Source organism: Coenobita brevimanus, chromosome 65 (assembly GCF_032717465.1).
Source record: "Coenobita brevimanus isolate Jiangsu-jjx chromosome 65, ASM3271746v2, whole genome shotgun sequence".
Lineage (NCBI taxonomy): Eukaryota > Metazoa > Arthropoda > Malacostraca > Decapoda > Coenobitidae > Coenobita > Coenobita brevimanus.
In genome coordinates this window covers 44,203,630-44,229,800 of record NC_137018.1, presented here as the reverse complement: position 1 = coordinate 44,229,800, position 26,171 = coordinate 44,203,630, and the positions used below count along the sequence as shown (strand labels likewise).

The following is a 26,171-nucleotide window of genomic DNA, read 5'->3' as shown; positions in this document are numbered from 1 at the left end:
ACTACTTAGCAGGCAGATGTGCACACGTACCATTTGCCAGTCAGTGTACGAACATCACAAACTTCACAAATGGCATCCCCCAAGGATCTGTTTTGTCCCCTACACTCTTTAACCTACACATGCATGACATACCCACACCCCACACACCAGAGATACACATAGCTTCCTATGCAGATGACATAGCACATGTTCACACCAAAATGCAAACACAGCCACACACATCCTCCAACCTTACCTCAACACATTACACGAATGGTTCACCACAAACAGGCTCAAAACAGCCCCAGCCAAATCTACAGTCATCCTTCTCACAAACTGGACAGGAGAACACAGTCACATTCCACACCTCAACATAAACAACACTGCCCTACCACACACACACACACACACACACACACACACACACTCAAAATCCTTGGTGTAACATACAATACATCAATGTCATTTTAACAACACATCACAAACATTAAAGATAAATAAACACCAAGACTCAATGCCTTGAGTTCACTTGCCTATACAACATTTGGACACAACAAAGAAACCACCACCACAGCATACAAACAATATATACATTCAGTGATAATTATGCAAGCCCTGCTTGGGCTTCTAACCTCACTAAAACACACTACAACACTCTATAGACCATACAAAACAAGGCCCTAAAAATAATCACAGGCTGCACAGCTACTACACCCACAGACTACCTTCACCAAGAAACCACAGTCCTCAAAGTCAAGGATCATCTAGACATGAGAGTCACCCAAATTCTCGCTGCAGCCTCCACAAACCCACAACATCCACTACACTACATGGCAGCACATCCACACACACCAAGGAACATCAAACATCCAGCACATGATATACATAAATACTGTCATCTCTCCACCCTCGCCTGCCATAGACTAGCTTCCAGAAGCATATCCATGCTCAAATCACTCGCCGCTCCACTCAGTCACTTAAAGACAACACAAAGCTGCATGCACAGCCTCCTGATATCCACCCTTCTGAATCCTATCCCCCTCCTGAGGACAGGGTCCACCTGGCCAGGCTGAAATGTGGGCATCATCCAGTCTTCTTATCAAAAGAGGATGGCTGACTCTGTAGGTGATGCCTGTCCAGGATGCAACACAGCATCCCATACTTTTAAGCACATTATGGAAGACAGCATTGTGCACAATCACCTATGACAACAACACAACATACACTCCTTGAGAGCTCTGTGGGAAAGCCCGGTCTCACCCGTGGCCTTCCTAAGGGACTCGGGGCTGTTTGGCCAGTCAGCCTATGGAACTCCTACTACTACTACCACCACCACCACCACCAAAGAAGTAAATAAATAAAAACCAGAGCATACAATCTTTTAACATATATAACAGCAGCATTTAATTATAAGGTAAAAGATATGCTATGTAAGTTGATAATGACGGTGGTAACACCTAGATTACGAAGTCTGTTCAGAAAGTATCAGACCTTAGGCTTTAAAAAAATAAATAGCTAACCTGTTGAACTAGGACACTAATCTCCTTTAAAGTAGGCCTTTTCTGACTTGACACACATAGGCCAGCATTCTTTCCACTGCCTGAAACATTTTTCAAAGTCGGTTTTCAGTATCTCTTGCTGGTGTTTCATTGCATTTGTCATGATCTCTTCTCTCATCTTAAATTTGGAACCCTTCAGTGGAGTTCTGAGCTTGGGGAATAACCAAAAGCTGTACAGATACATGTCTGCTGAGTAGGGAGCCTGGCAGACCTGCAGGATATAGTGCTTAGCCAAAAATTCCTTAATCAATTGAGAAGCATGGGCAGGGGCATTGTCATGGTGCAACTTCCAACTTGCCAGTTTCCAAAGGTCTGGTCTCTTCCGCCAAACTGCGAGACAAAGATGATGGATAATGTCAAGGTAGTAATGTTTGTTGAGTCTGACCTGGTGTGTGTTCATGATGCACAACACCATGGTGATCGAATAAAAATGTCAACATTCATTTCACCTTGCTGTGGACCTATTGTGTGACTGTTTTTTTTTTTTTTTTTTTTTATTTTTTTGGCCGAGGCGACCCTGTATGCTTCCACTGGGATGACTGTGTGTTGGTTCCTGGGTCGTACTCATACACCCAAGTCTAATCTCCAGTGATAACAGTCCTCAGAAAGTCTGGATTGCAATTTGCATACTCAATCATGTCTTGACCAATGTTCATTCAAGACAACACAAAGAATGCGACAAAGCACCTGCATGAGATACGAAAAACCGACTTTGAAAAATGTTTCAAACAGTGGAAAGAACACTGGGCTATATGTGTCAATCCAGAAGGGGCCTACTTTGAGGGAGATTAGTGCCCTAGCTCAACAGGTCAGCTATTTATTTTTTAAAAGCCTAAGGTTGGATACTTTCTGAACAGGCCTTGTAGAATATGCTGCAGCTGTGTTCTTTAACCCCTAAGCGCTGGTCCATGTCATATGACGTTTTAATTTTTCGCAGGCATGTCTGAACTTAGTAGCGCATCATATGGACTCAGAGTATTGTCCCGGCATGGCTGGTGCGCGGGGTAATGCTGGCTGGCCAGGGGAAGGGTTAAGGGTGTGGGAGGGGGGGTGAGATGGCAGCTCAGCAGTGAGGAGGGCTGTGGTGGAGGATGGTGGAGGGTGGTGTGAGGCTGACATTGGGAGAGTGTGGCCTTGGAACCAGCTGATACTGGTTCAGGGTTGGGGCAGGGGTCAGGAGGGTTGGGGTGGGATGGGGTGGTGGGGAGGGCTACTAGGGGGCCCTGAGGGGTGTGGGGGAGAGTGTATGAAGAGTATCATACTGTCAAGAATTACTAAAAACAGTGAAATAGTGTGTAAATACAGCAAGCTCGCCCCTAACATGAGGATTTGGTTCCAACCATGGCGTGTTCGGTGCGAAACCGCATATGTTTAACTACTCCTTATTTTGCTTCCTAGACCCCCAAAATGTGGTGTTTTGCTGTTACCTGTCATAGGTAATCAATATGAAGCACTTTCAGTGGTTACAAGGTTTATGTAAAGTTATAACTTACAAATACAGTACTGCGCAGCAAAACTTTAACACACAAATACATAAATACAAGGCAACATTCCAATGCCGATTGGTTTCGGAACAATTCATCGTCAAGTCAATTCGCCATCACAACAATAACAAGACAATTTGCCGTCATTAATGAAGACAGCTGTGGGTGATGCTAGAATATAATTCAAAGGCAAAATAAGTATATTTACAGAATGACGGGGAATCGTTCAGGGTGTGAATTGTCCTGACGGGGAATCGTCCATGTTTTGACAGGGAATTGTCTGGTGGCAAACTGATGACGAAGAATTGTCTTGGAACCCGCCAATCATAGGTAATCATATAAATCAGGTTAATTGGTTACAAGGCTTTATTTAATGCTTTATCTTTATTTAAGTGCTTTAACTTATATAACAGAACAGTAAATATTTAACTCACAAATATAGTACTGTGGAAAATCAGCGCAGCAAATCTATAATGAACAAGTAAACGAGGCAATATTCCGACACCTATCAGGTAAACTGGTTATAAGACTTTATTTCTTGCTTTAACATTATTTAACAGTACTTTAACTTGTACATAAACTTACCAGAACAGTAATGTAAATATTTAACTTACAAATACAGTACTGTGGAAAAGCAGTACAGCAAATCACATGATCACGTGATCAAAACAAACCATGAGCGCTGTGCTGAGGTTTGAGAATTTTGCCTTTCAAAGCCCTCTCTTGCATAAATTCATAGTTTTCATAATGGTTCTTTAATCTTACATTGTCTTATACGTATCCCAGCACTAACCACATATAATTGCGAGCGCATTCAGGGCAAGCTTACTGTAACAGTGAATAAATAAGTAGACGTAAATTTGTTAGAAAATAAGTATCATGGAAAACATAAAATAAGCCAATCTTTATTAGTTACTTTCTTGTGTTTTTTTGCTATTTGGTTGTAATATTGTGTTCATACGGCACTGTGAATTAGTAAGAGAAACAAATACACACTCAACACTTATTTTGGCGTGAGATAATCCAGCCCTCTTCCCTCCACTAATACCGCCAACACACCACAGTGACCTTGAACATGCTTAGCCCAGCTGCCACACACCAGCTCCCTCACACCACACCACCACCTCCATATTGCCAACAGAGAATACAGTGCTCGTCAGAAGTATTCAGCGTTGTCCGCCGGGCGCGCAATACTTATGGCCCAAAAAGAATCACCCATTTTTGGGGGTAAGAATTGAGCCATAAGTTTGAGCTCCGAGCATGACGTCACGGTAGCCTGAGGCCTTCTGACGCGCTGGTTGGTTCCCGCCTCAGTCGCCCACGGGCTGCCTGAGAGAGAGGAACTCCGCCGAGTGTCCCTCTCAAATTGCGCCATTTTTTACCGAGTGTCCCGCAGTGTTTTGGCCTTCAAAACTTTGTTATGGCACCTACCTGTGAACTATCGAGTGAAATCATATCCCAGATCATTGCTCTAAAGGAGGCAGGCCACCACACAAAGGAAATTAGTGAATTGGTTGGTGTGGCACGATCGACAATGCGTCGTTGGTGTGCGCGGTTTTGGGAGGAAAATGGTGGCGAAGTTCCCACAAAGAAACCGAGGTCTGGTAGGCCTAGGAAAACTTCCCCAAGGTCTGTTAATGTTTTAAAACGTGCAGTGGAGTTTAATCCTTGTGTGAGTGCAAGGAAAATTAAGGAGAGCAACCTGGAAGTGTTTGGTGAGGTGTCAGTGAGAACAGTGTCTCGTAGGGTGCATGAGCTTGGTTACACAAGTCACAGGCCTGTGAAAAAGCCTCTTCTCTCTAGCAGCCAGAGAATTCGTAGGCTTGCCTTTGCTAATAAATATCTAAATTGAGGTGAGGAGCAATGGTTGTCAGTGTTGTGGTCTGATGAGGCAACATTTAGTGTTACCTGTAACAGAGGAGCATGCAAAGGTAGTGACCCACTTGACCCACGGTATGTAGAAAGCACAGTTAAACATCCTGATTCACTCATGGTATGGGGTTGTTTCTCAGGGAAGGGTTTGGGGAAGCTTGTTGTACTTCCCAAGAACCTCAGAGTGAATCAGGATGTTTACCTGGAGCTTCTGTGTGATCATTTACCAGACTCCTTCGAGCTAACAGGTGCACGAGTGTTTCAGCAGGACAGTGCACCTGCTCACAAGGCCAAATCGGTCACCAATTGACTTCGTGACTGCGAGGTATCATTCATGACAGACTGGCCAGGAAATAGCCCAGACCTCAACCCGATTGAAAACCTTTGGTACGTCGTAAAGAAGAGTCTCCAAGGGAAGGACGTGAGCTCTCTGCCTAAGCTGGAAGCCGCCATTCGTGACTCCTGGGACAAAATACCCCTCCAGCACCTCAGGAGCCTCGTCCTTTCATTTCCAAGATGTCTCAGGTCCGTGAAGAAACGTAAAGGCTACCCTACGAAGCACTAAAGGTAAATAAAATGCATTATTTATATGTTTTTTCAATGTTGAAAGGTTTGTTTCTCAGGAGGGACGCAGGGCGCCCCATACTTCTGACGAGCACTGTAAGTACGTGCTTTTTAATGTGTTTTTTTGTCGTTTGTGATTGATTTGTAATGAAAAAAATATATTTTGGGGAAAATCGATTATCCTGAAAATACTGTAACCCGGTTCTGGAACGTGGATAGGTAAACCCATGCCTGTCACCTAGGGGTTAAAAAAAAAAAAAAAAAAAAAAAAAAAAAAAAAAATTAGGAAAAGCACAAAGAGTGGCTACTAAGATATCAAACTTGAGAGAACTGCAGTACAAGGAAGGTTACAAAGGTTGATATTACCTATGCTGCATGACAGAAGATAAAGAAGAGACATGATAATGATGTGTATGTATATGCATGGTACTGGAAAAAACTGCTGAGATGATTATATCATTGAGGATGGTGCAAGAACAAGAGGACATAATTATAAAGTTCAGGTGCCAGGATTCTTGGGTGATGTAAGAATATAGTGTTTTCCAAACAGAAGTGCAGATAAATGGAACCAATTAGATGAAAGTGTGATACGTCCTAAGAATGTCCAAACCTTCTTGGAAAGGCTGGATAGTTGTAATGCTAGAGACAGGATAATTTGAGTACGCCCATACCCTGATTTCCAACACATCGATAACCAACAATTCGTTAGACCAAACAAAAGAAATAGGGGAACGTTCCCACAATCCAAACAGCCATCAATTCACTAGTCTGAACACTCCACCCCTCCCTAGGTTTAAAACAAGCATGTCTGAATGGAATGTGGTGGTGCTCAAGACTCTTTCTGTTCTCCCCCCATCCCCTCGCTTCTCCCCCCATCCCTCCTCTACACTCAGCACTGCCAGTCATGTCTTCTCCATCCCCCCCGGCTATCTAACTCCCCATGCCCCCACCCTCCCCCACCCCAGCTTGTCTCCCATATGTATTTACCTATTTGTATTTACCTATTTGTAGTATACAGGAATTGAGCAATGCTCGTGTTGTCCTGTCTCCATATCCACATTTATCAAGTCTACCTTTACACACATGAATGTTTTTCTCATGCACCACCTCTTTGTCTAAGTCGTTCCAAATATTTAAGAATATACCTAATTGTGATATACAAGGAATGTACTATGCTCGTGGGTTTCCGTCGCTGTTTCTCAATAAGTCGAATTTAACTTTAAACTCGTTTATGTTTTTAGACTGGACGATCTCTTTGTCCAGGCTATTCCATAAGTCTATACTTCTGTAAGGAAAGCTATATTTCTTGATATCCTTCAAGCAGCTTGACTTTTTCAATTTCATTCCATGTCCTCTTGTTGCTCTCTTATCCCATACAAACAGATCTTCTTTGTCAATTTTATCTACTCCCACCATGGTCCTGAACACCGCAATCATGTCTCCCCTCTTTCTCCTTTCCTCTAACGAAGGCAAATCCAGTTTTTCCAGCCTCTCTCTGTATGACAGGTCTGTCAGACTGGGGACCATCTTGGTTGCTGTTCTTTGTATTCTCTCAATCTTGTTTATATCTTTCTTTTTGTGTGGGGACCACACTACCGCTGCATATTCTAACCTGGGGCGGATCATGGCCACTATCAATTTTTTCATCATTTCCTCATCCATATAATGAAATGCTACTCTTATGTTAGTCAAGAGCTTATAAGTCTCTCCAACTATCTTGTTAATGTGCTTTTCTGGTGACAAACTATCTTGGACCAGCACTCCCAAATCTTTCTCTTCTCTCCTTTTTGTGATTAATTCATTACCCAAAAAATAATTCAGTGATGGTCTCCTGGTACTTTTACCCATTTCCAATATTTTACATTTCTTTACATTAAATTTCATTTCCCACGTCCGGCTCCAATTGTGTATCCTATCCAAATCCTCCTGCGGTATTTTACAATCCTCCTCAACCTCTATCTTCCTCAAGATCTTTACATCATCAGCAAACAGATTCGCATAACTGTTCCCTCCATCTACCATATCATTTACATAAATCAGGAACATTACTGGCGCCAACACTGAGCCTTGAGGGACTCCACTTGTTACTTCCCTCCATCCAGACATCTTTTCCTTTATTACTGTCCTCATTTGTCTGTCTCTCAAAAAGTCTCTCATCCATTCCAGAAGTTTCCCCTTTAGTCCTCCTATATATTCTAGTTTCCACATTAGTCTCTTATGAGGTACCTTGTCAAAGGCCTTCTCTAAGTCTAAGTACACACAATCCACCCAACCATCTCTCTCCTGTACCACATCAATCGCTCTTGAGTAAAAGCTCAACAAGTTAGAAACACATGACCTTCCACTTCTGAATCCAAACTGACATTCAGCCAAAATATTCATCTCTTCCAGATATTTTATCCATCTGTCTTTCAGGATTCTCTCACACAATTTTGCGACCATGCTGGTTAGAGACACTGGTCTATAATTCAGGGGTTCTTCCCTGTTTCCTCCCTTGTAAATTGGTACCACATTTGCCCTCTTCCATTCTTTTGGCACTTTCCCCTCTTCCAGTGAGCATACAATTAAGCTGTGAATTTTATCCGCCAGTTGTTCTCTGCATTCCTTCAGTACCCAATTAGAAATTCCATCAGGTCCTGGGGCTTTCCTTACATCTTGAGTTTCCAGTAATTTATACACTTCCTGCACCTCCACTTTTATATCTTTCATCACCGGAACATTTCTAATCACTCCCTCCCCTTCCACAAGCTCCTTTTCTTTAGTGAAAACTGACTGGAAACGTTTGTTCATTATTTCTGCTTGCATTGCCGCATCATTAAAGACCTCTCCATCTACTTTCAGCTTGGTGATTCCTTCCTTTTGTTTCAGTTTGCCATTAACAAATCTATAAAACAGTTTGGGTTCATCCTTGCATTTGTCAATTATACCTTTTTCAAAATTCCTTTCTTCTTCCCTACGTATTCTTGTGTATTCGTTTCTTGTTCTTTTATATTCTTCCTTTGTTCTGTCGTTACCTCTCTTTCTCCAATTGTTCCACGCCTTATCTCTCTCTTTTTTGGCTATCATACACCTTCTATTAAACCACTCCTTTTTCCTGTTTTCTTTCCCTCTTACTCTTGGTACAAATTTTTCCACTCCCAAATTATAGAGGTCTAGAAAGATATCCCACTTCCTCTGTATCTCTCTTGTTTCTCTGAATTTTCTCCAATCCGCATTTTCAAAAAAGTTTCTCAATCCTGTAAAATTTGCTTTGCCAAAGTTGTATCTTCCCTGTCTATGAAGCTCGTCTCTTGGCTCGACGTTTCCTATTAACATCTGGAACTCAATGACCACGTGATCACTTTTTCCCAAAGGACAGAGATATTCCAATGATTCTATTACATCAGGTTCTTTGGTGAACAGTAAATCTAACCTTGCTGGTGTGTCCTCACCTCGAAACCGTGTCTCTTCTTTGACCCACTGCGTCATCACATTATTCATTATTATATTTAATAACATAGTACCCCACGAATCCTCGCCACCTCCCGAGTACCATTCCTCCCAGTTCACCTCTTTACAATTAAAGTCACCCACCAAAATTATATTATTGCTTTTCTCAATTATTTTTTGCAAGTAGCTAGCCATATCTGACAACATCTCATGGTATTCGTCATCCTTCCATGCTCTCGTCTTTGGGGGAACATACACTACCGCCATATCTCTCTTAACATTCTCTCCAGTTTCTAATTTCATATATATCACTTCAGCCCTGCCTTCTCCCATTTCCACAGTATCTACATTTATGTTGTTCTTCACTGCTATCATCACTCCTCCTCCCTTTTTTTCTTTTCTGTCTTTTCTCCACAGTTTGTATTTACCATCTCCCAAATGAACATCAATATCTTCTCTTAATTTGGTCTCTACAAAGCACATGACATCAGGTTCATGTTCTCTCAAGAAATCATTAATTTCGATCCTTGTCGATATGAAACCATCAACATTAGTATATATCACCTTCAAATTATTTTTGACATTATTAATACCCTCTTCTCTCCTACTCTCTGTCCGTACCACTTCCTCAACTTCTGATCTTTCACAACCATCCCCCCTAATTTCCTTCACTTCTATTTCCTTAAATACCATTTCCTTACTTTCATATCCAATACTCTCCAAAAAAAAGTATTACGTTCTTCCTCTGTCCTCTTATCATTTTTTTCCTTTACTTCTTCCTTTAATGATTTTAAAGCTTCTCTTTCTTCTTCATTCAGATCTTTTCTTATTATAATATTTTCCATCCCCGCCTCTTTGCTTAATTTCCAGGTCACTTTAAGTATCTCATTTATTACACTTTCTGATGTAAACTTGACTCTCATTGGTGTGTGTGTGTGTGTGTGTGTGTGTGTGTGTGTGTGTGAGAGAGAGAGAGAGCAAGTGACTGAGTCAGTGACAGTGAGAGAATGAGTCAGTGAGAGTATGAGAGTGAGTCAGTAACAATGAGTGAGAGAATGAGTCAGTGAGTAGTGGGAGAGTGAGTCTGTGAGTGAGTGACAGATTGAGTCTAAGAGTGAGTGAGAGAATGAGTCAGTCAGTAAGAGTGAGTGAGAAAGTCAGTGAGTGAGTGAGTGAATGAGACTGGGTGGGAGGGGGGGGGGGAGTAGCAGAGCAGTTTGGCTTCCTTGTCTCCCTCTCTGTCCTCCCACCTTCCTCCATGTCTGCTTGTCTCCCTCCCCATCCCCCCACCCTCCCCAACCCCCATTCCAGCTTGTCTTCCCCCAGTCCCCCCACCCTCTCCCACCCACACTCCAGCCTGTCTCCCTCCAGTCCCCCCACCCTCTCCCACCCCTGCCCACCCCCACACTTACTTGGCACACTGCAAGCCGCCTGCCTGTCACTTGTCAGTTGCCCTGAAGCATCTCACACCACACGTCCCACCCACCTTACCTTCCTGCATATGATGTTTGATGTCTCATTTTTTAGCAACAGTAGTGTTTATGAGGATAATAACATTACCTATGCCGTTTTTGTGTCTCTCTATTGACTGAGTAAGATATATGAGAGTTTGGGTTTGGGCCTCAAATGTATCTCTTGCTTTTCTTCAGTTTCTCATGGGGAAAATTTGTTCAACATCTGACATACTTTTTGAATGAACACTCCCACTGGTACACAACACTGTTGGAAATTAAAAATGTAATCTATCGATTATCCGGATGACCACTACCCAGACTATCCATTACCCGGACGTTGTGATCTGGCTGTTCCAAACTATTATTCATACATTTTTTTCATACTATCCAGACTAAATGCTTGCGTTCGTTTGGAAATTATGGTCATACAAAAAATTTCCACCCGGACATGCGGGCATAGCCTGGTGGTGCTGCCGTGTCTGGCTGGTTAGTTTACCCTATGTCTGCCACAGACCTCACTCACTCGCCCTCAGTTCCCATGCAGCAATGTAAACAGCTGTTACAGCGGAACACGTGGTGGTATTTGTGGTTGTTCCCTACCTGCTTCTGGCCTTGCTATTCCATGCATGCCTCTAGCTAGAATGTTTGATGATGGCCCCTTCACCAAAGAAAAGGAATAGAGTAGTGCTGACTCTTTAGACGCGGGCAATCCTGGGTAAGACTGATATGGGATGGTAAATTCATGTGCTGACAATGATTTTGTTCTACCTTACAGAACTGCATTATGATTTAATTATATTTTACCATAATTTTATTCCATATTTCCATTATGTTTTGTGTGCCCCATGAATTTTTAGGTCTGCTTGACCAGATACAGTAGTGTAAAACAACTGGAACAAGTGTTGTATGATGTACTGAAGTGGCCTTCTACACTGGCTTTCAAAGTTAGGTTAGGTATAAATGGGGGTCTGGAAAGGAGTCCACTATCTTTGGCTCTACTATGTTGGATAATAGAGGGATTACTGCACACACACACACACACACACACACACACACACACACACACACACACACACACACACACACACACACACACACACACACACACACACACACAAATGCCAATGGCAATTCATACAGCCTCTTTGAATGAGAATATCCATCTTCAACTTTCCCATATATCAGCTATGCTTTACCTGTGAAATGCTGCAACCAGCTGAGGAAGGTCAGTGATTTCAATCTTCTTGGCAATTGTGGTGCCAATGGCACCTCCCACTGCTGCTGCACCAGCCATCTGTGCCAACACTGGACTGCTGGGAGTTAAGTGCCCAATGGTTGAAGCAATACCACCAGACACTCCAATCTGATCATGAAAGTAATATATCTATGCATGTTAAAATCCAGCATTCAACTTTTTTTGAAGTTGCACATTGAAGGAACACACTGGCAAAGTATGGCAGCATTCTACATATGAGAAAAAAGGCTATAAAATATGAATGAAATAATCATAAATATCAATAAAGACAAAAATCATACCATGCCAAGAATATTGCCGAGCCTACACGTGGACTGGTTAGAAAGGCCACCCAAAGCACCAACACAACACAGGGAGGAAGCCAGGTAAGCCATCTGATGGCTCTCTGCATATCCACTGGCAGCTGAAGCAGCATACCCACCAAGGAATACTGCTGCTGGGAGTCCATAAAGGTAGTTATACTCAGGTGGATCTGTTGGTCTGAAAAAATACAAATTGTAAATAAATATATTATTAGGCGGAGGGTTAGTGCCCCTCCCCGGAAAACAGCTAACTAAAAAGATGAACAAGAAGCCTCGGACAAGGACAGACCAAAAGATGACGACCAAGGACCGGACAAAGAACATGGTACGGGTCGTGACGTGGAATGTTAGGGGTGCGAATGATGAGGTGAGAGAGAGATTGTCCAGGTGCTTGAGGGGGCGAAAGTGGATGTATGTGGAGTAACTGAAACTAAATGGAGAGGAGATAGAGTGAGAGAATGGAAGTATGGTTGAGGTATATGTGCAGGAGTAGGTGAGAATGAGAGGGCAAAAGAAGCAGTGTGTATTGTTGTGAGTAAAAGATGGAAGAACATAAGAAAGTATGGATCAGTTGGCTCAAGGATTGTGTGGGTAAGACTGAAAATTGGAATATAAAAGTGGGCAACTATGCGTGTATGCGCCAATGTAAGATCGTGCATGCAGAGTGAAAGAAGAGTTCTGGACAAACGTGGAAGTGTGCATGGAAAAGTTTGGAAGGAATGAGAGTGTTTTTGACTGGTGATATGAATGGTAAAGTAGGGAATGTGAAGGTGGATGGAATAGTTGGTGAGTGGGGTGTGCCTGCTGAAATAGATGAGAATGGCAGTGTGTTAGTGAACATTTGTGCTGGGAGGGGGTTGGTGACAGCCAGTATCCTCTTCAGGCACAATATGATCCACTGATATACATGGCGAGTGATGAGAAGGGTGGGTCGTGAACTGAATGAAAGGAAGACAATAACCGATTATGTGTGTGTGGAAGAAAGGATGCGAAGATGTGTAATGGATGCAAGAGCTTATAGAGGTTGGGGGAGTGGACTTTCTGACTACTACTTGGTGGTGGCCAGAATCAAGATCCAAATAAGATGGAGAAATGGAAGAAGGGAAGGACAGGAGGAAGGAGTAGTTGCAAGGAGAGTGGAAAGGTTACAAGAGAATGAGAAAAAGGCAGAGTATAAGAGAGAAGTGGAGGAACAATTGGGCAAATATGAATTGGAGCAGATGGGGGACGTGGAAGGCGGGTGCAGGATATTCACAGAAGAAATATGTGCAGCATGTGAGGTGGTGTGTGGTGTCACGAATCAAATTCGCGACATTTTCCTTTTGTGAGAAACCACGAACTATTAGTGGAAAACTCACTGTGTATCGTTCAGTTAACCGTTTCTCTCTCCATTTCGGTGGTATATTTTTTTCAAAACATTCGTCACTGTTTCAAAAGTGACCGATCTAATGCACGTCATTAAGTGCTCTACTGAGCGATATTATTGTTTCCTTATTGTTCGCCCCTGTTTGCCTCAACTGTTGGCCACGCCTTCTTCCACTGGCCTATGCATTACCCCATACATCGTATTTGAATCAGTCCTTTGTCTGTCGCGACGGAGTGTGGTTCTGTGCTCCAGCAGTGAGAGTGAGAGAGGTCTTCTAGCACCCAGACTCCACTAGACTACAGTTCTCCAGGCTCCCACCCTTCCTTGGTGACACGCTACATTGACCAGTATTTTCTTTTCGTTTTTCACAGACTTAAGAGTTCAGTTAAGTGTGCTGTTCCCTCACATGCCGGCCGGCTGCACCGCATGTTGTTTTCCTAGGCTTAAGAATTTAGCTTTTGAGTGAGTGAGTGAGTGCAATCTCTTTATTTTGAATTCATTTTGAAATGTTACGTTAAATTTATTTCTTTGTAATCAATTAATTTAACAGTTCTTTTTCTCGAGCTTAATGTAATGTAAACTCGTATTTCATTTCTCCATACTAAGCTTATTTCTCTATTAGCTCCTAGCTTGCATAAACGCTTTGAGACAGGAATAATTACAATGGGAACTTTAGTAAGATAGCAGACTGAAGTTCATACTAAGAAAGAGACAACTATGTAATAAGACTGCCAGAGAAAAGCATGAATTTGTGTTACTGTCCACATTGCTGAAGAGATGTGAAAATGTTAAGGCAGTAGATGGAAGAGAAAGAACAGTAGAAATGGTACTGGTAATTGTGTGCATTGCATGGATCGGATAATTACTGCACAGGTATGACACTGACAGGCTATAACTGAAAAGTCACAAGAAAGAACTGTGAAAATGGGACTGATAAGAATGTGTACATTACAGACATCTGTGCATGAAGTAAAAATGTCTACTGATACAAGAATGAAAGACAGTGTGTTTAGATGGTATAGTCACAAAGAAAGAATGGATATAATTAAGGTTAATATCTTCATGTGTGTATGAATTGAAAATCAGCTGAAGACATGCCTAGTCATCAAGTTATCCTTGAAGACAGATGTGAACAATGTCAGTGTTAGAGTAACTGCTACCCAAACCTCACTGATGACCAATTAGAGGACGAGCAACTTTTGGACAGGACTTGACAAAGATGGATTTAACTCACTTGCCCCTGAAAGGAGGAGGATGCAGTGCAAGAGATGGCATCATGATCATGCAATCCACAGGTCTCCCATTCAGATGAGCCTGGAGCCACAGCAACAACAATCCCCTCTTTTAATGCTCACATTTGATACATACATTCCCAATCACCACTTAACTTTCTCTCCTGCTTGTCTCACAAAATCCCATCACATCATTTTTAGCTTACCTCTTAAACATGTCCAACATCCTCTGAGTAACAAGGAAACCACCAAAAATATTGATGAAAGAGATAAATGCAGCAGTGGTAGCCAGACTCTGGATGACATTGGTGGGGTAGTAACCTCCACCCATCAGCAGCAGGCCACCCACTGCTGTGATACCTGTACACAAGATGGATACCATATATCACAGGAAATTTTTATTACAATTCAGAGATGTATTTCAAAACACTCCAACTTTTCATACACCTGACACTATAATTAGGGGGAAATAGGAAGCACTGGATATTTGGCAGTCAAATTTTCTATAAGTTATTGAAGACTTAGCAGCAAGAGAGAACATAAAAAAAGTGACCAAAAGGACTTACAATACCTATATATTTCATTTTGTTTACCTTTGTACTTGGAAGCATAAAAATAAATTTTAAACTTACTACCAGTACTTTCAAAACATTTGGCTTAGGATTTTTTTTTTTTTTTTTTAAACTATAGGGGCTACGATATAGCCCTAAATTAATCTCTTCAAACCAAGAAGCATTTCCTATATTCAACAAAATTATCTTGAGGAAACAAAAAAGTCACTAGGCCAAACAGGTTAAATAACTGCAGGGGACTGAGGGGATAAAGTGCAACCTCGAAAATTCCAACACTTAAAGTCCGGAAACATCAAAGGCTCAAAATAACAATTTATGAAATCTGTCATTTTTATTTGCCAAAATTAGCTTACAAATGACCACAGACTCTAGCATCTTAACCCTTCCGTGGCTGCCGGTGTCAATCAACATTTTACTGTAGCATGGCAGCCAGCATCAATGCAAAGCGACTTGTAAAAAACTGCAAAAATTTTAGGGAAGTGAACAAACATCTTGGACATCTTGCAACTGACCTACACTACACTCCCCCACACCCCATCTGTCAGTTCAGTGTTTGCTACCGCAACAAATGGATGTACAATTTTTTCACTCATGGTCATGCCTAAACACACACATCGAAACCCATTATCTGAACCCATACAGAAAATATCATCTTTCTCCTCCTTTGTGAAATGTACACAGCCACACTGATTACAATTATAAATAAATATAGGCATAAACAAAAAAAGACAAGAAAATAAGAAAAAAAATACATTTTTGGTCTGGTATTTTTACCTATTTGCTCAGGTTTGTTGTACTGGTTTGGATCAACTGATGGAATGCGACTTGTATAAAACTGTGAAAACTTTTGGAAAGTGAATGAATTATCTCAGACATGAGACTGACCTGCAATTCACTCCCACACACCCCATCTGTCAGTTCAGTGCCTGCTGCTGTGACGAATGAATGTACGATTTTTTCGGTTGTGGACATGCTGTTTTGTACTGTTTGGGATCATTTTACAAATTCTTTGCCTTGCACAAGCATAACATGAAAGTCTTCAGTGTTTACGTGATGTTTTCATGAGTGGAAAGGCCTCCCTTCCCTTCCCAATAATCAGCTCGTATGAGGTGCGAATCTCCAGTTGTCTCACATTTCAACCCTCACTGTTCAGCCTGTACACTTAACCCCTAAACTGCGGGCTGTTTTGGCGCTCCTTGCGTGTCCTCCGGCAATATTCGCACTCCAACAGACTTTGTAAAAATATTTGCCAAAAATCAGTTATTAGTCCTACAATATTATAATTACAAATGCACATGGCACATACCCTTACCTTTCTCCTGGGATGATTGTTTAGCCTTCGTCAAGTACCGTAGGACTTGTGGAGACTTCTGAAGTTGGGTAACGAAGTCTCCACTTTACACTTCCCGACAACCGGTAATATGATTACCACAGCCTGATATTATCACTAGAAACACTATTCTATGATTTTCAAATAGTTTGGAGGAAAAAACACACACACACACACACACACACACACACACACACACACACTGTGAAAGCAATGAAAATTACGAGCGCGTACCAGCTTCCTACTTGCGCTCATTCCCCATTTGTATTCTGTCATTTATTATTCATAAAAACACTCACACTTTATATTTCTATTACTATATAACACATATATATATCTGCAGTCTTTACCCATAAGTTTCCTTAAGTAATAGTAGTTTATTGTCACTGTAGGCATTCAATTTCTCTTTCAGTAAAATACGTAGCATTCACTTTCTCGTCCTGTATACTAGCGTTGAGAGCATATCTGTCACTTTCACAACTCATAGTATTCATACATGCTAGAGTGAAACTTTCACTTTCATTACTCCTAGTATATATACTAGTATTCTTATATTACTACTCATTTACATTTCTATTTACATTCTCTATTTTATTTACATTATTTGCATTTCTATTTTATTTACAGTGTGTTATGCACTGTTACTTGCAGTAACTTATAAAACTATTTTCCACTGTTCACTTATATTTATATTCATTGCTTTCACTTGCTGTTTACACATTATTTACATTTCCACTTGCACTGTTTTAGTCACCAGAAAGATCGTAGTCACTGTCCATCATTTTCTAGCCAGTTCACGTTCCACGGCAGTCACTTAGCCCTTTACCCTTTCCACACAAGGTTTAGCAGGGGTAGAGATCACAGGGCCCTTTGCATGGAGCTAAAAAGCGACAGAATTGGACAGGCATGAATCCTACGTGGTTTCACCTTGAAAGACGACAGTAAACTGAATGCTGTGGTGGCCTAGGGGCAGTGAAAGGCTGCCAATGTCAGCATGGTGACAGCTGCTAATATATACGATATGAAATGATTGGCAGGAAATTAAGACAATACATAATAAATTAGGTAGTTCCAGGTGAATGTAATTATCACTTAGGCTTCTCCCTTCCTTTCTTATATATAATATTATTACGAGAATAGATTATACGACATATTTCAAGGGGAAATAAATAGGGAAAATTAGTGAACGAGTGCAAGTGAGGTGTTGTCAGGTGATAATTAGCCAATTCCAGGTGTATGGCACTATCACTTACCTCATTTCTTTTTTGTATATATTATTTGGTATAAGAATAGGGCATAGGGCTTATTTCAACAGATGAAATCAGTGGAAAATTCCGGGGAAGATTTACTTAGCGCAGCGCAGCCGGGCAGGTGAGAAGAGAGGGTAATGGAGCGGAGGTAGGGAGGGGAGTCAAGTACGGGGAGGAATGGCTAAATTGTCAACAATGGATGGGAATACAGATGAGATTACGAGTGCTGACTAGTGTTGGACATTGGCAGTACTGACAGATGATACAAGCCACGACTCGAAAGCCCGGACGAATTCAAAATAACACAGAATCATGGAAGTGACGCCCCGCGGTATGATCCCTTGCTCCCAAGCATCACGAAAGTGATGCCCCGTGGTTAAGAGGTTAAGGGATGACATTTATCTCATTTAGTTCTGAAATGAAAACTCTTACCTTCTTTTTCCAAGAAACTCCACCAACCAGACTCCAAAAATAAGTCGATACTACCCTAAACACAATAAACACCGAAACATGCAAAACAAATTCATATATAGCAATGTAGGATTGGATAATGGATGGGTAGATGGATATATATATACTGTATATATCTATCTATCTATATCTATATACCTAGGCTGCTTCCCCCAAGGAAAGGGAGGTATATATAAATATCTTTATTCAAATCTCATGTAGTATGTGCTGAAAAACTTCAACATATATACATATCTAGTAATTTCACACCATTTCAGCATCAATGACAATGTTTTTGTTTAAAAAAAAAAAAAAAAAAAAAAAAAAAAAAAGGTGCAACGTTGCATCACGGCAATACCTACGTGTGGCTGATACCAGATGCCCGAATTTTTGCAACTTCTGCATCCGACTGCACACCTCAGGATTGGTCTTGGAAGCTTAATATTGCACTGAAAGGTGCATCTGACGTTCCTCTTCAACTTGGCAAGGGAAAAAAAAATCAACTTTCGAAACTTCAAAAATCAGCACCAGGTCGTCCAATGGGTCTCAACAAATTATGGACACTCGGCCACAGAGGAGTTAAACTGACAGCTACACTTATCTGGTACTGATGACCTTACTATAATGAATCTGGTCACCCATTATAAAAATTTCCTGTCCTCCATATGGCTAAGATGCTCTTGATTCTTTGATTTAGTTTAACCCTTACCCGCTGGGCAACGTCTATACACATCACAATCAGGGTGCTACATGGCCGCCGGGTAATGGCTATACACGCAAGTGTCTTCCCACCACCATTTGAACCGACCACCATTTCATCTCAGCACAAAACAGAAGGGAGTCCCTCCACGGCACACAGGTGAGTCAGTCTGTCCCATGCTTTTGCCAGGTGTGCAACGTTGTCTTCAGGTTCCTATTTGTCTGATTCCGTCTGCACCGCCTGTAGCCTATTGCATCATCCACCCCTGCCAACCCTCTTTCCATGGATACCAGAAAAGGACTCAATGATAGTGCCATAAGGCATGCCTTGGATGACACAGTGTCTAGTTTATCTAGGAGTGGAGAAGTTATCACCCTGAGAGCAAAGCCATAGCCAGAGCTGTGGGCAGACACATGAACAAGTCCTGCTCTCATGCCGAAAATTAGTTCTCTTCCTCACATCATTACTCATCAACGCAAAGACCTACACACCTGGGGATACTTTCATTCACAAGAGGAACAGCTGATTAATAATATAGTCTTTAATTTGTTTCCCTAAGTGCTATACTTTCCTAGATAGTAAGGTCTGAAAACAAGCAATTTCTGGGAAATTGCCCTTAGTGAGGTGACGACCGTGTTAAAAATAGCCCGGCATTAGGGATTAAAAACATTCAGATTTCACCATAGTTGTGGCTTCAAAAAGGTGTCCTAACTTTACCAGTTAGTGCTGTGCTGGGAGAAAAAAAAAAAAAGACAACATAACAATCCTGCCACAAACATGCAGCATGTGTACGCATGAATTGTGAGACGATTGTGGTGACAGAGTACACAGCCAGTACAACATGAAAACATTAAAGTACTCAGAAATTCTGTACAGACTGAAATTAGTGTAAATAACTATCTTTGCAGGTGTTCTCAAAGAAAGCAATAGTGTTAGAAGCAAGACAGTATATGACAATACAAGGCAATGCAGCATGACTTTTAAGTTCTTTGCCATGTGAAATTACGGTAAATATCCCTTAACCATGTGACACCATGGAACACCATCTGTCACATGCCATTAGCTAATAAATTTTACTCCTTTTTAACAAGTATGATTGCTGGAAAGCAGCAATCTCCTAAAACAGTACCTACTTCTCGTAGATGACTTGTATTACTGTTAAACCAATCAGTAATTTATATCTAAGTAAATTACCATGTAACACAAAATGATCCACAGGTATACATGGCAAGTGATGAGAAGGGTGGGTCGTGAACTGAGTGAAAGGAAGGCAATGACTGATTATGTGTGTGTGGATGAAAGGATGCAAAAATGTGTAATGGATGCAAGAGCTTATAGAGGTTGGGGGAGTGGACTTTCTGACCACTACTTGGTGGTGGCCAGAATCAAGATCCATTTACGATGGAGAAACAGAAGAAGGGAAGGATGGGAAGAAGGAGTATTTGTAAGGAGAGTGGAAAGGTTACAAGAGGATGAGAAAAAGTCAGAATATAAGAGAGAAGTGGAGGAACGATTGGGCAAATATGAACTGGAGCAGATGGGGGACGTGGAAGGTGTGTGCAGGATATTCACAGAAGAAATATGTGCAGCATGTGATGTGGTGTGTGGGATGAAGAGAAGACGGAGGGGTGTGCAAGGAACAGCGTGGTGGAATGAAGAGGTGAGACAGGCTGTGGCACAAAAGAAGAAAGCATACAATGAATGGATGAGAAATAGGGGGCGTGGAAGAAGTTGACAGGTGGAAGAGAGAGTTATTTGTAGAAAGAAAGAGAGAGGTGAAAAGATTAGTAAGAGAGAGTAAGAAGAGAATGGATGAGGAATTTGGAAGGAACTTCAGTGTAAAGTGGAGGGACTGTAAGAAAATGTTCTGGAAAGAGGTGAAAAGAGTAAGACAGGGTGGAAGTGAAGTTAGCAGGAGAGTGAAAGATAAAAATGGTAGATTACTAGTTAAGAAGGGAGAAAAAGTGAAAAATTGGAGAGAACACTTTAAGGAATTGTTGAACATAGAGGATGGAAGTAATGCGAGTATAAGTGGCTGGGGAATGGCTGGGAGAAGGAGGGAGGTGAGAAGACAGGAAGAAATCAGTAGGACAGAAGTTGTGGAAGCAATGAAGAAAGTTAAATTGGGGAAAGCCCCAGGAATTGATGGAGTATGTGGTGAAATACTGAAGCATGGGGGAGAGATAGTAGTAGAATGGATGTGGAAAATGTGCAGATTGGCCTGGGAGGAAGGTAGAGTCTCGAAGGATTGGAGGTCAGGTATAATTATTCCCTTGTACAAAGGAAAGGGGGAAAAAGAAGTGTGTGGTAATCATAGGGGCATTTGTCTTCTTTGTATAATAGGAAAAGTGTATGGTACGATACTTACTGACAGAGTTAGAGAAAGAACAGAGGAATTAGTTGGAGAAGAACAGGGAGGCTTTAGGAAGGGATGAGGTTGTGTAGATCAGATATTCATGCTTAGATCTTTAGTGGAAAAGTTTCTAGAGAAGGGAAAGAAGTTGTATGTGGCTTTCATGGATTTGGAGAAGTCATATGACAAGGTGGATAGACAAGGATTGTGGAAAGTATTAAGAATATATGGAGTAGATGGGAAGTTGTTGAATGCTGTGAAGAGTATGCATGATGATGCTAAGGCTGCAGCGCATGTGGATGGTGAACTGAGTGAATTTTTCTCTTTGAAGGTTGGGTTGAAACAGGGATGTGTCATGTCTCCATGGTTGTTCAATCTTACTTGGATGGGGTAATAAAAGAAGTACAAGGTAGGGTAGTGGATGTTGGAGTGGCCCTGGTGAGAGAGGGTAGTGTTTGGAAACTCCCTGTACTGTTGTTTGCAGATGATACTGTGTTGTTGAGTGAAGACATAGGAGAGCTGCAAGGCTTGGTGGATGAGTTTGGAAGAGTGTGTAAGAAACGGAATCTAAAGGTGAATGTAGGGAAGAGTAAAGTGATGGTCTTTGAGAGAGGTGAAGTCAGTGAATGTACAGCGAGGTTGGATGGTGAGGAATTGGAAAATGTGTGTATGTTTAAGTACTTGGGTAGTGTGATGAGTAAGGATGGAGGTTTGGAGGGTGAAGTGCTTGAAAGGATACAGCAGGGAAGAAAGGTTGCTGGTTCCTTGAAAACAGTGATAAGAAGTAGGGAAGTGAGCATGGAAGTGAAAAAGTTACTACATGACAGTACAGTTGATTCTCTGTCCTCGCGGTTCCTCTGTTTGTGGTTTCGATTGTTCGCAGTTTGTCACCAGGGAAACCAAATCAACTTTTTTGAAGTCCAGAGAAAAATGGAAACACATTCAAATCATGCGCCACATGCTGCATACCGCCCGCAACGCCACCCGCGCATTGTTTTGAATCTCTCGCGGCAGGCTCTCTCATTCTCAGGTTCCAAGATAATTCGCCGTCAAGTCAATTCGCCATCAAAACATGGATGATTCCCTGTCAGGACAATTCACACCCTGGACAATTCCCCGTCATTCTATAAATATACTTATTTTTTAATAATTAATACTTTAATAACTAATTTTCAGGGGGATCTATCAAAGTCTATGTTCATTCAATAGCGTAGGCTTTGGATATCATTTATAAGTTGCACTTTTAGCCAATAATTAATGTGTTTCTACTTCGCTGTAGTCGACTTTGAATTATATTCAAGCGTCACCCGTAGCTGTCTTCATTAATTTTCATTGGTACTACAACATCCTGGGTATATTTTAAAATGACTCTGAAGAGGAACAAGTGTATATTCATCTCAAATGACAATATCCAACGTGTTATTCTAATCGGCCATAGTGAACGCAAACCATGGGGAAAGATATGGCTGAGCCTCAACAGATGTCACTACATTTACTATAAAATCAATAAACCACCACCACTTTTAAAACTCTATATTTAAAAGACTATTATAGTATGTAAATAAATGACGGGGAATTGTCCTGAAGGCGAATTGTATTGTTATTGTTGTAACTGCGAACTGACTTGACGGCGAATTGTCCCGAAACCCATTCTCACTGTGACCACGCTTGTTTGTGCTTGTACTCACTCATCTCTCCGTGACACCATCATTTTATCTACCATGGGCCCTAAGAGAGCAGCCAAGACATCTCCTGAAGGCACCCCAAAGCGCCAGAAGAAGGTAACGACCCTGCTAGAGAAGGTAGAATTACTGGACAAGTTACGGGTGGGAAAATCCTGGTAACGGTGGTGGAGGGTGAGAGTGTAGCTCTGACGAGTGGTGTGAGCGGCCATCCACCTACGCAATTAAACTATTTTTTTCATACTTTAATTATAAATAAAGTGTTTATTGACATGTACACAGGGGTTTTCTTTCATTAAAGAAGGAAATGGGGGGCTAGGGGCGTTTTTAAGGGGGCACCAGTTTTACATGGATTTTCGATCTTCGCGGGGGTCTCAGGCCCCTAACCCCTGCGAAGACAGAGGGTCGACTGTATTGTGATACCAACTCTATTGTATGGAAGTGAAGCTTGGAAGATGCTGGAAGGACACAAGAGTGAGAGCAGTGGAAATGAGTTATTTAAGAGGAGCCTGTGGAGTCACATGGGGAGACAGGCTGACAAATGAGGATATAAAGAAGCGTTGTGGTGTGGATGTGGATGTGATAGGAAGCGTTAGGAGGAATACACTGAGGTGGTTTGGCCATGTGGAGAGGATGGAGGGTGAAAGACTGACAAAGAGAGTGTATGTGAGTGAGGTGGAGGGGGGGAAGAGGGAGGGGGAGGCCGAGGATGAGATGGAGAGGTATATGAGAGAGGGGTGTGTGAGTTGGGAGCAAGGCAGTGAAATGGCGGGGGACAGGGCGACATGGAGGCGATTTGTTTGTGGCCACCCCGAACGGGATTGAGGCGTCTGGCAATAGATAGATAGATAGATAGATAGACCATGTAAATATAAACTTCTGGCATCTTTTCCCATTCATTTCACAAACATGAATGCATATACACACACACACACACACACACACACACACACACACACATACACTCACTGCACAGACATGTATTGCACCACTATTTGAGATTCTAATATTTCTGCAAGATCACAATAACATAAACCTGTATAAGTTACATTATCATAAAATACATCATAAATAATATAAAGTAAGTATTCCCTGAGTAAGCAATGCAAAATATGTGCATCGGTCAGGTTGTAGGCACCTACTATGCAATGAAAGGCAGTGATGAAAGATGCGTATATTTCCGTAGTTTTGTTGTACAGTAAAAGTCCTGTCTTTCGGCAACCAGTCTCAGAAAATCCAAATTTACGGCAGTTTTAAGAGATAGTCCCATTCCGCGAGTTTTCTGGCTTTTCGGCACATTTACCAACAGGTATCGGTAGGTGGCAGTGTTGAAAAGGGCACCGTGTTTGTCAGCCATCTTGTGTAGTGACGTCACAGACTTTATTCTTCCCATATGGCTCACTGACTAGCTACCAGTGTTCTTGGGTGAAACGGTGAGTGGTATGTACGAGTCTATGTGACATCACAGACTTTTTACTCCTCTCATAAGGCTAACTGGCTAGCTACCAGCACTCTTGGGTGAGGTAGTATGAGTGGTGTGAACGAGTATATCGTGTATTTGGCCATGACCTCTGTTCCTGTGAGGCTAAGCGGTCATTTCGAATTTGTGGTGAACTTTGTCTTGGCTTTACTCTGTTTTTTGGGTGCTTAGCATTGGAAAATGGCTTCAACATGTGGAAAGCTTTCTTCTGTGATGAAGAAATGCACGCATAAGTTGCTTCCTATTTCATGAAAGCTAGAATTATTGAAGAAACTGGAAGCTGGTGTTGCAAGAAAGAAATTAATGGAAGAGTTCAACGTGAGCTCTTCCACGATTTATGATATAAACATAAGTGTGACCTCTACAAGTTTGTGTCTAAAGGTTTGAGTGGCTCATTAATCGAAGAGTTATACAAGAGTTAAAGAGCTGTACAAGTGGCTTGTGGTGCAGCACTCCAAAGGTAAACCTGTGTCAGGCCCAGTGATAATTAAGAAGGCCAAGATGTTTTATGAGAAAATGAAAATAACTGAACCATGTGCCTTCTCAGATGGATGGTTTAGGAATTTTAAGCAACGGCATGGCATCAGGCAGCTGGATGTTAGCGGCAAAACCTAGTCTGCTGATGACGCTGCTGCCAAATGCTACAGCCAAAAATCTTCTTACCTAATTAGAGAGCATGGATTACTGCCGTGCCTAATATATAATACAGATGAGACCGGCCTATTTTTCAAGAGCATGCCTCAGAGAACTTTGGCTGGGGCTGGTGAAAAGGCTGCAAAAGGCTTCAAACATAACAAGAAGCGCCTAACAGTGTTGATGTGTGCAAATGCTTCAGGTACACACGTCAAAACTGTTCATTATAGGCAAATAAAAAACCCAAGGGCATTGAAAAATGTGCAGCATTTACCTGTATGATATGATGCTCAATCAAATGCCTGGATGACTGGAGAAGCCTTTAGCTACAGGTTCCATCATTATTTTGTACCAGCAGTGAAGGCTAACCTTGTGAAAGAGGGTCTACCTGCCGACTCTAAGGTTGTCCTCCTCCTCGACAATTGCAGGGCTCATCCTCCCGCACATGAACTCGTCAACGGGAACATTTTCGCGGAGTACCTGCCACCTGGACCAAGGAGTGATCCAGAAATTCAAGAGTTCCTAATCGGCATCATTTGCAAGGAATCTGTTGAATTCATCCCAGGCTGTTTATGAATTTCAGCAGGCATTCAACATCAAAGATGCAATGTTTGTGGCTGCTATGGCATGGGGTGAGGTTACAAAGGAAACTCTGCAATGATGCTGGTGAAAATTGTGGCCAGGGGCAATGTTCCAAGACAACGAGGACGACGAAGAGATGTTTGATGGCTTTTGTGATAAAAGGACCAGTGAAATCAGAAGCGTGCTTAAGATTGTTCAGGATGCTCCTAAATCCAACATCTTGAGCCAGCTTACTGAGGGTGAACTTGCTGAGTGAGTGGATGAAAATCCACCAGCAGATAATCTTACGTGTAACAAAACCTGATGTTCTGGAGGCTAAAGAGGAAGACAGTGATGGTGAGGAGGAAGAAGAACAAGAGAAAGTCTCGTGAAAGGAAGCTGAAAAAGGCCTCAGTACATTTCTCAAGTTTGCTAAGGGCCCTTCTCATTACAGTGCCGCCAAAGTGATGAACTTTCACCTGCTCTACTGAGAATTTCAAACAAAAAGAGCAGCATCAATTAAGCAGGTGACACTGTATGACCTGTTTGAGAAAGCTGCCAGGAAAAATTCATCTGCCACTCCCTCCTGATCACCAACAACAAGCCCTGAATCTTCAGTACCTTCACAAGAAGCAGTTGAGGAAATAAACTTAGAAAGGGAGGT

At 41.8% G+C, this 26,171-nt stretch overlaps 1 protein-coding gene across 1 annotated transcript in view; it reads right to left on the bottom strand.

Annotated features, from left to right (window-relative positions):
* Nucleotides 1–26,171, bottom strand: part of LOC145405084 (NAD(P) transhydrogenase, mitochondrial-like) — a 191,692-nt gene that overhangs the window by 69,518 nt on the left and 96,003 nt on the right. The window contains exons 10-12 of the mRNA XM_080276595.1: nucleotides 14,703–14,856; nucleotides 11,878–12,076; nucleotides 11,538–11,704 (exon numbers count right to left, since the gene is read on the bottom strand). Of these exons, the coding sequence (XP_080132721.1) occupies nucleotides 11,538–11,704; nucleotides 11,878–12,076; nucleotides 14,703–14,856 (520 nt within the window). The remainder of the gene's footprint in view (nucleotides 1–11,537; nucleotides 11,705–11,877; nucleotides 12,077–14,702; nucleotides 14,857–26,171) is intronic.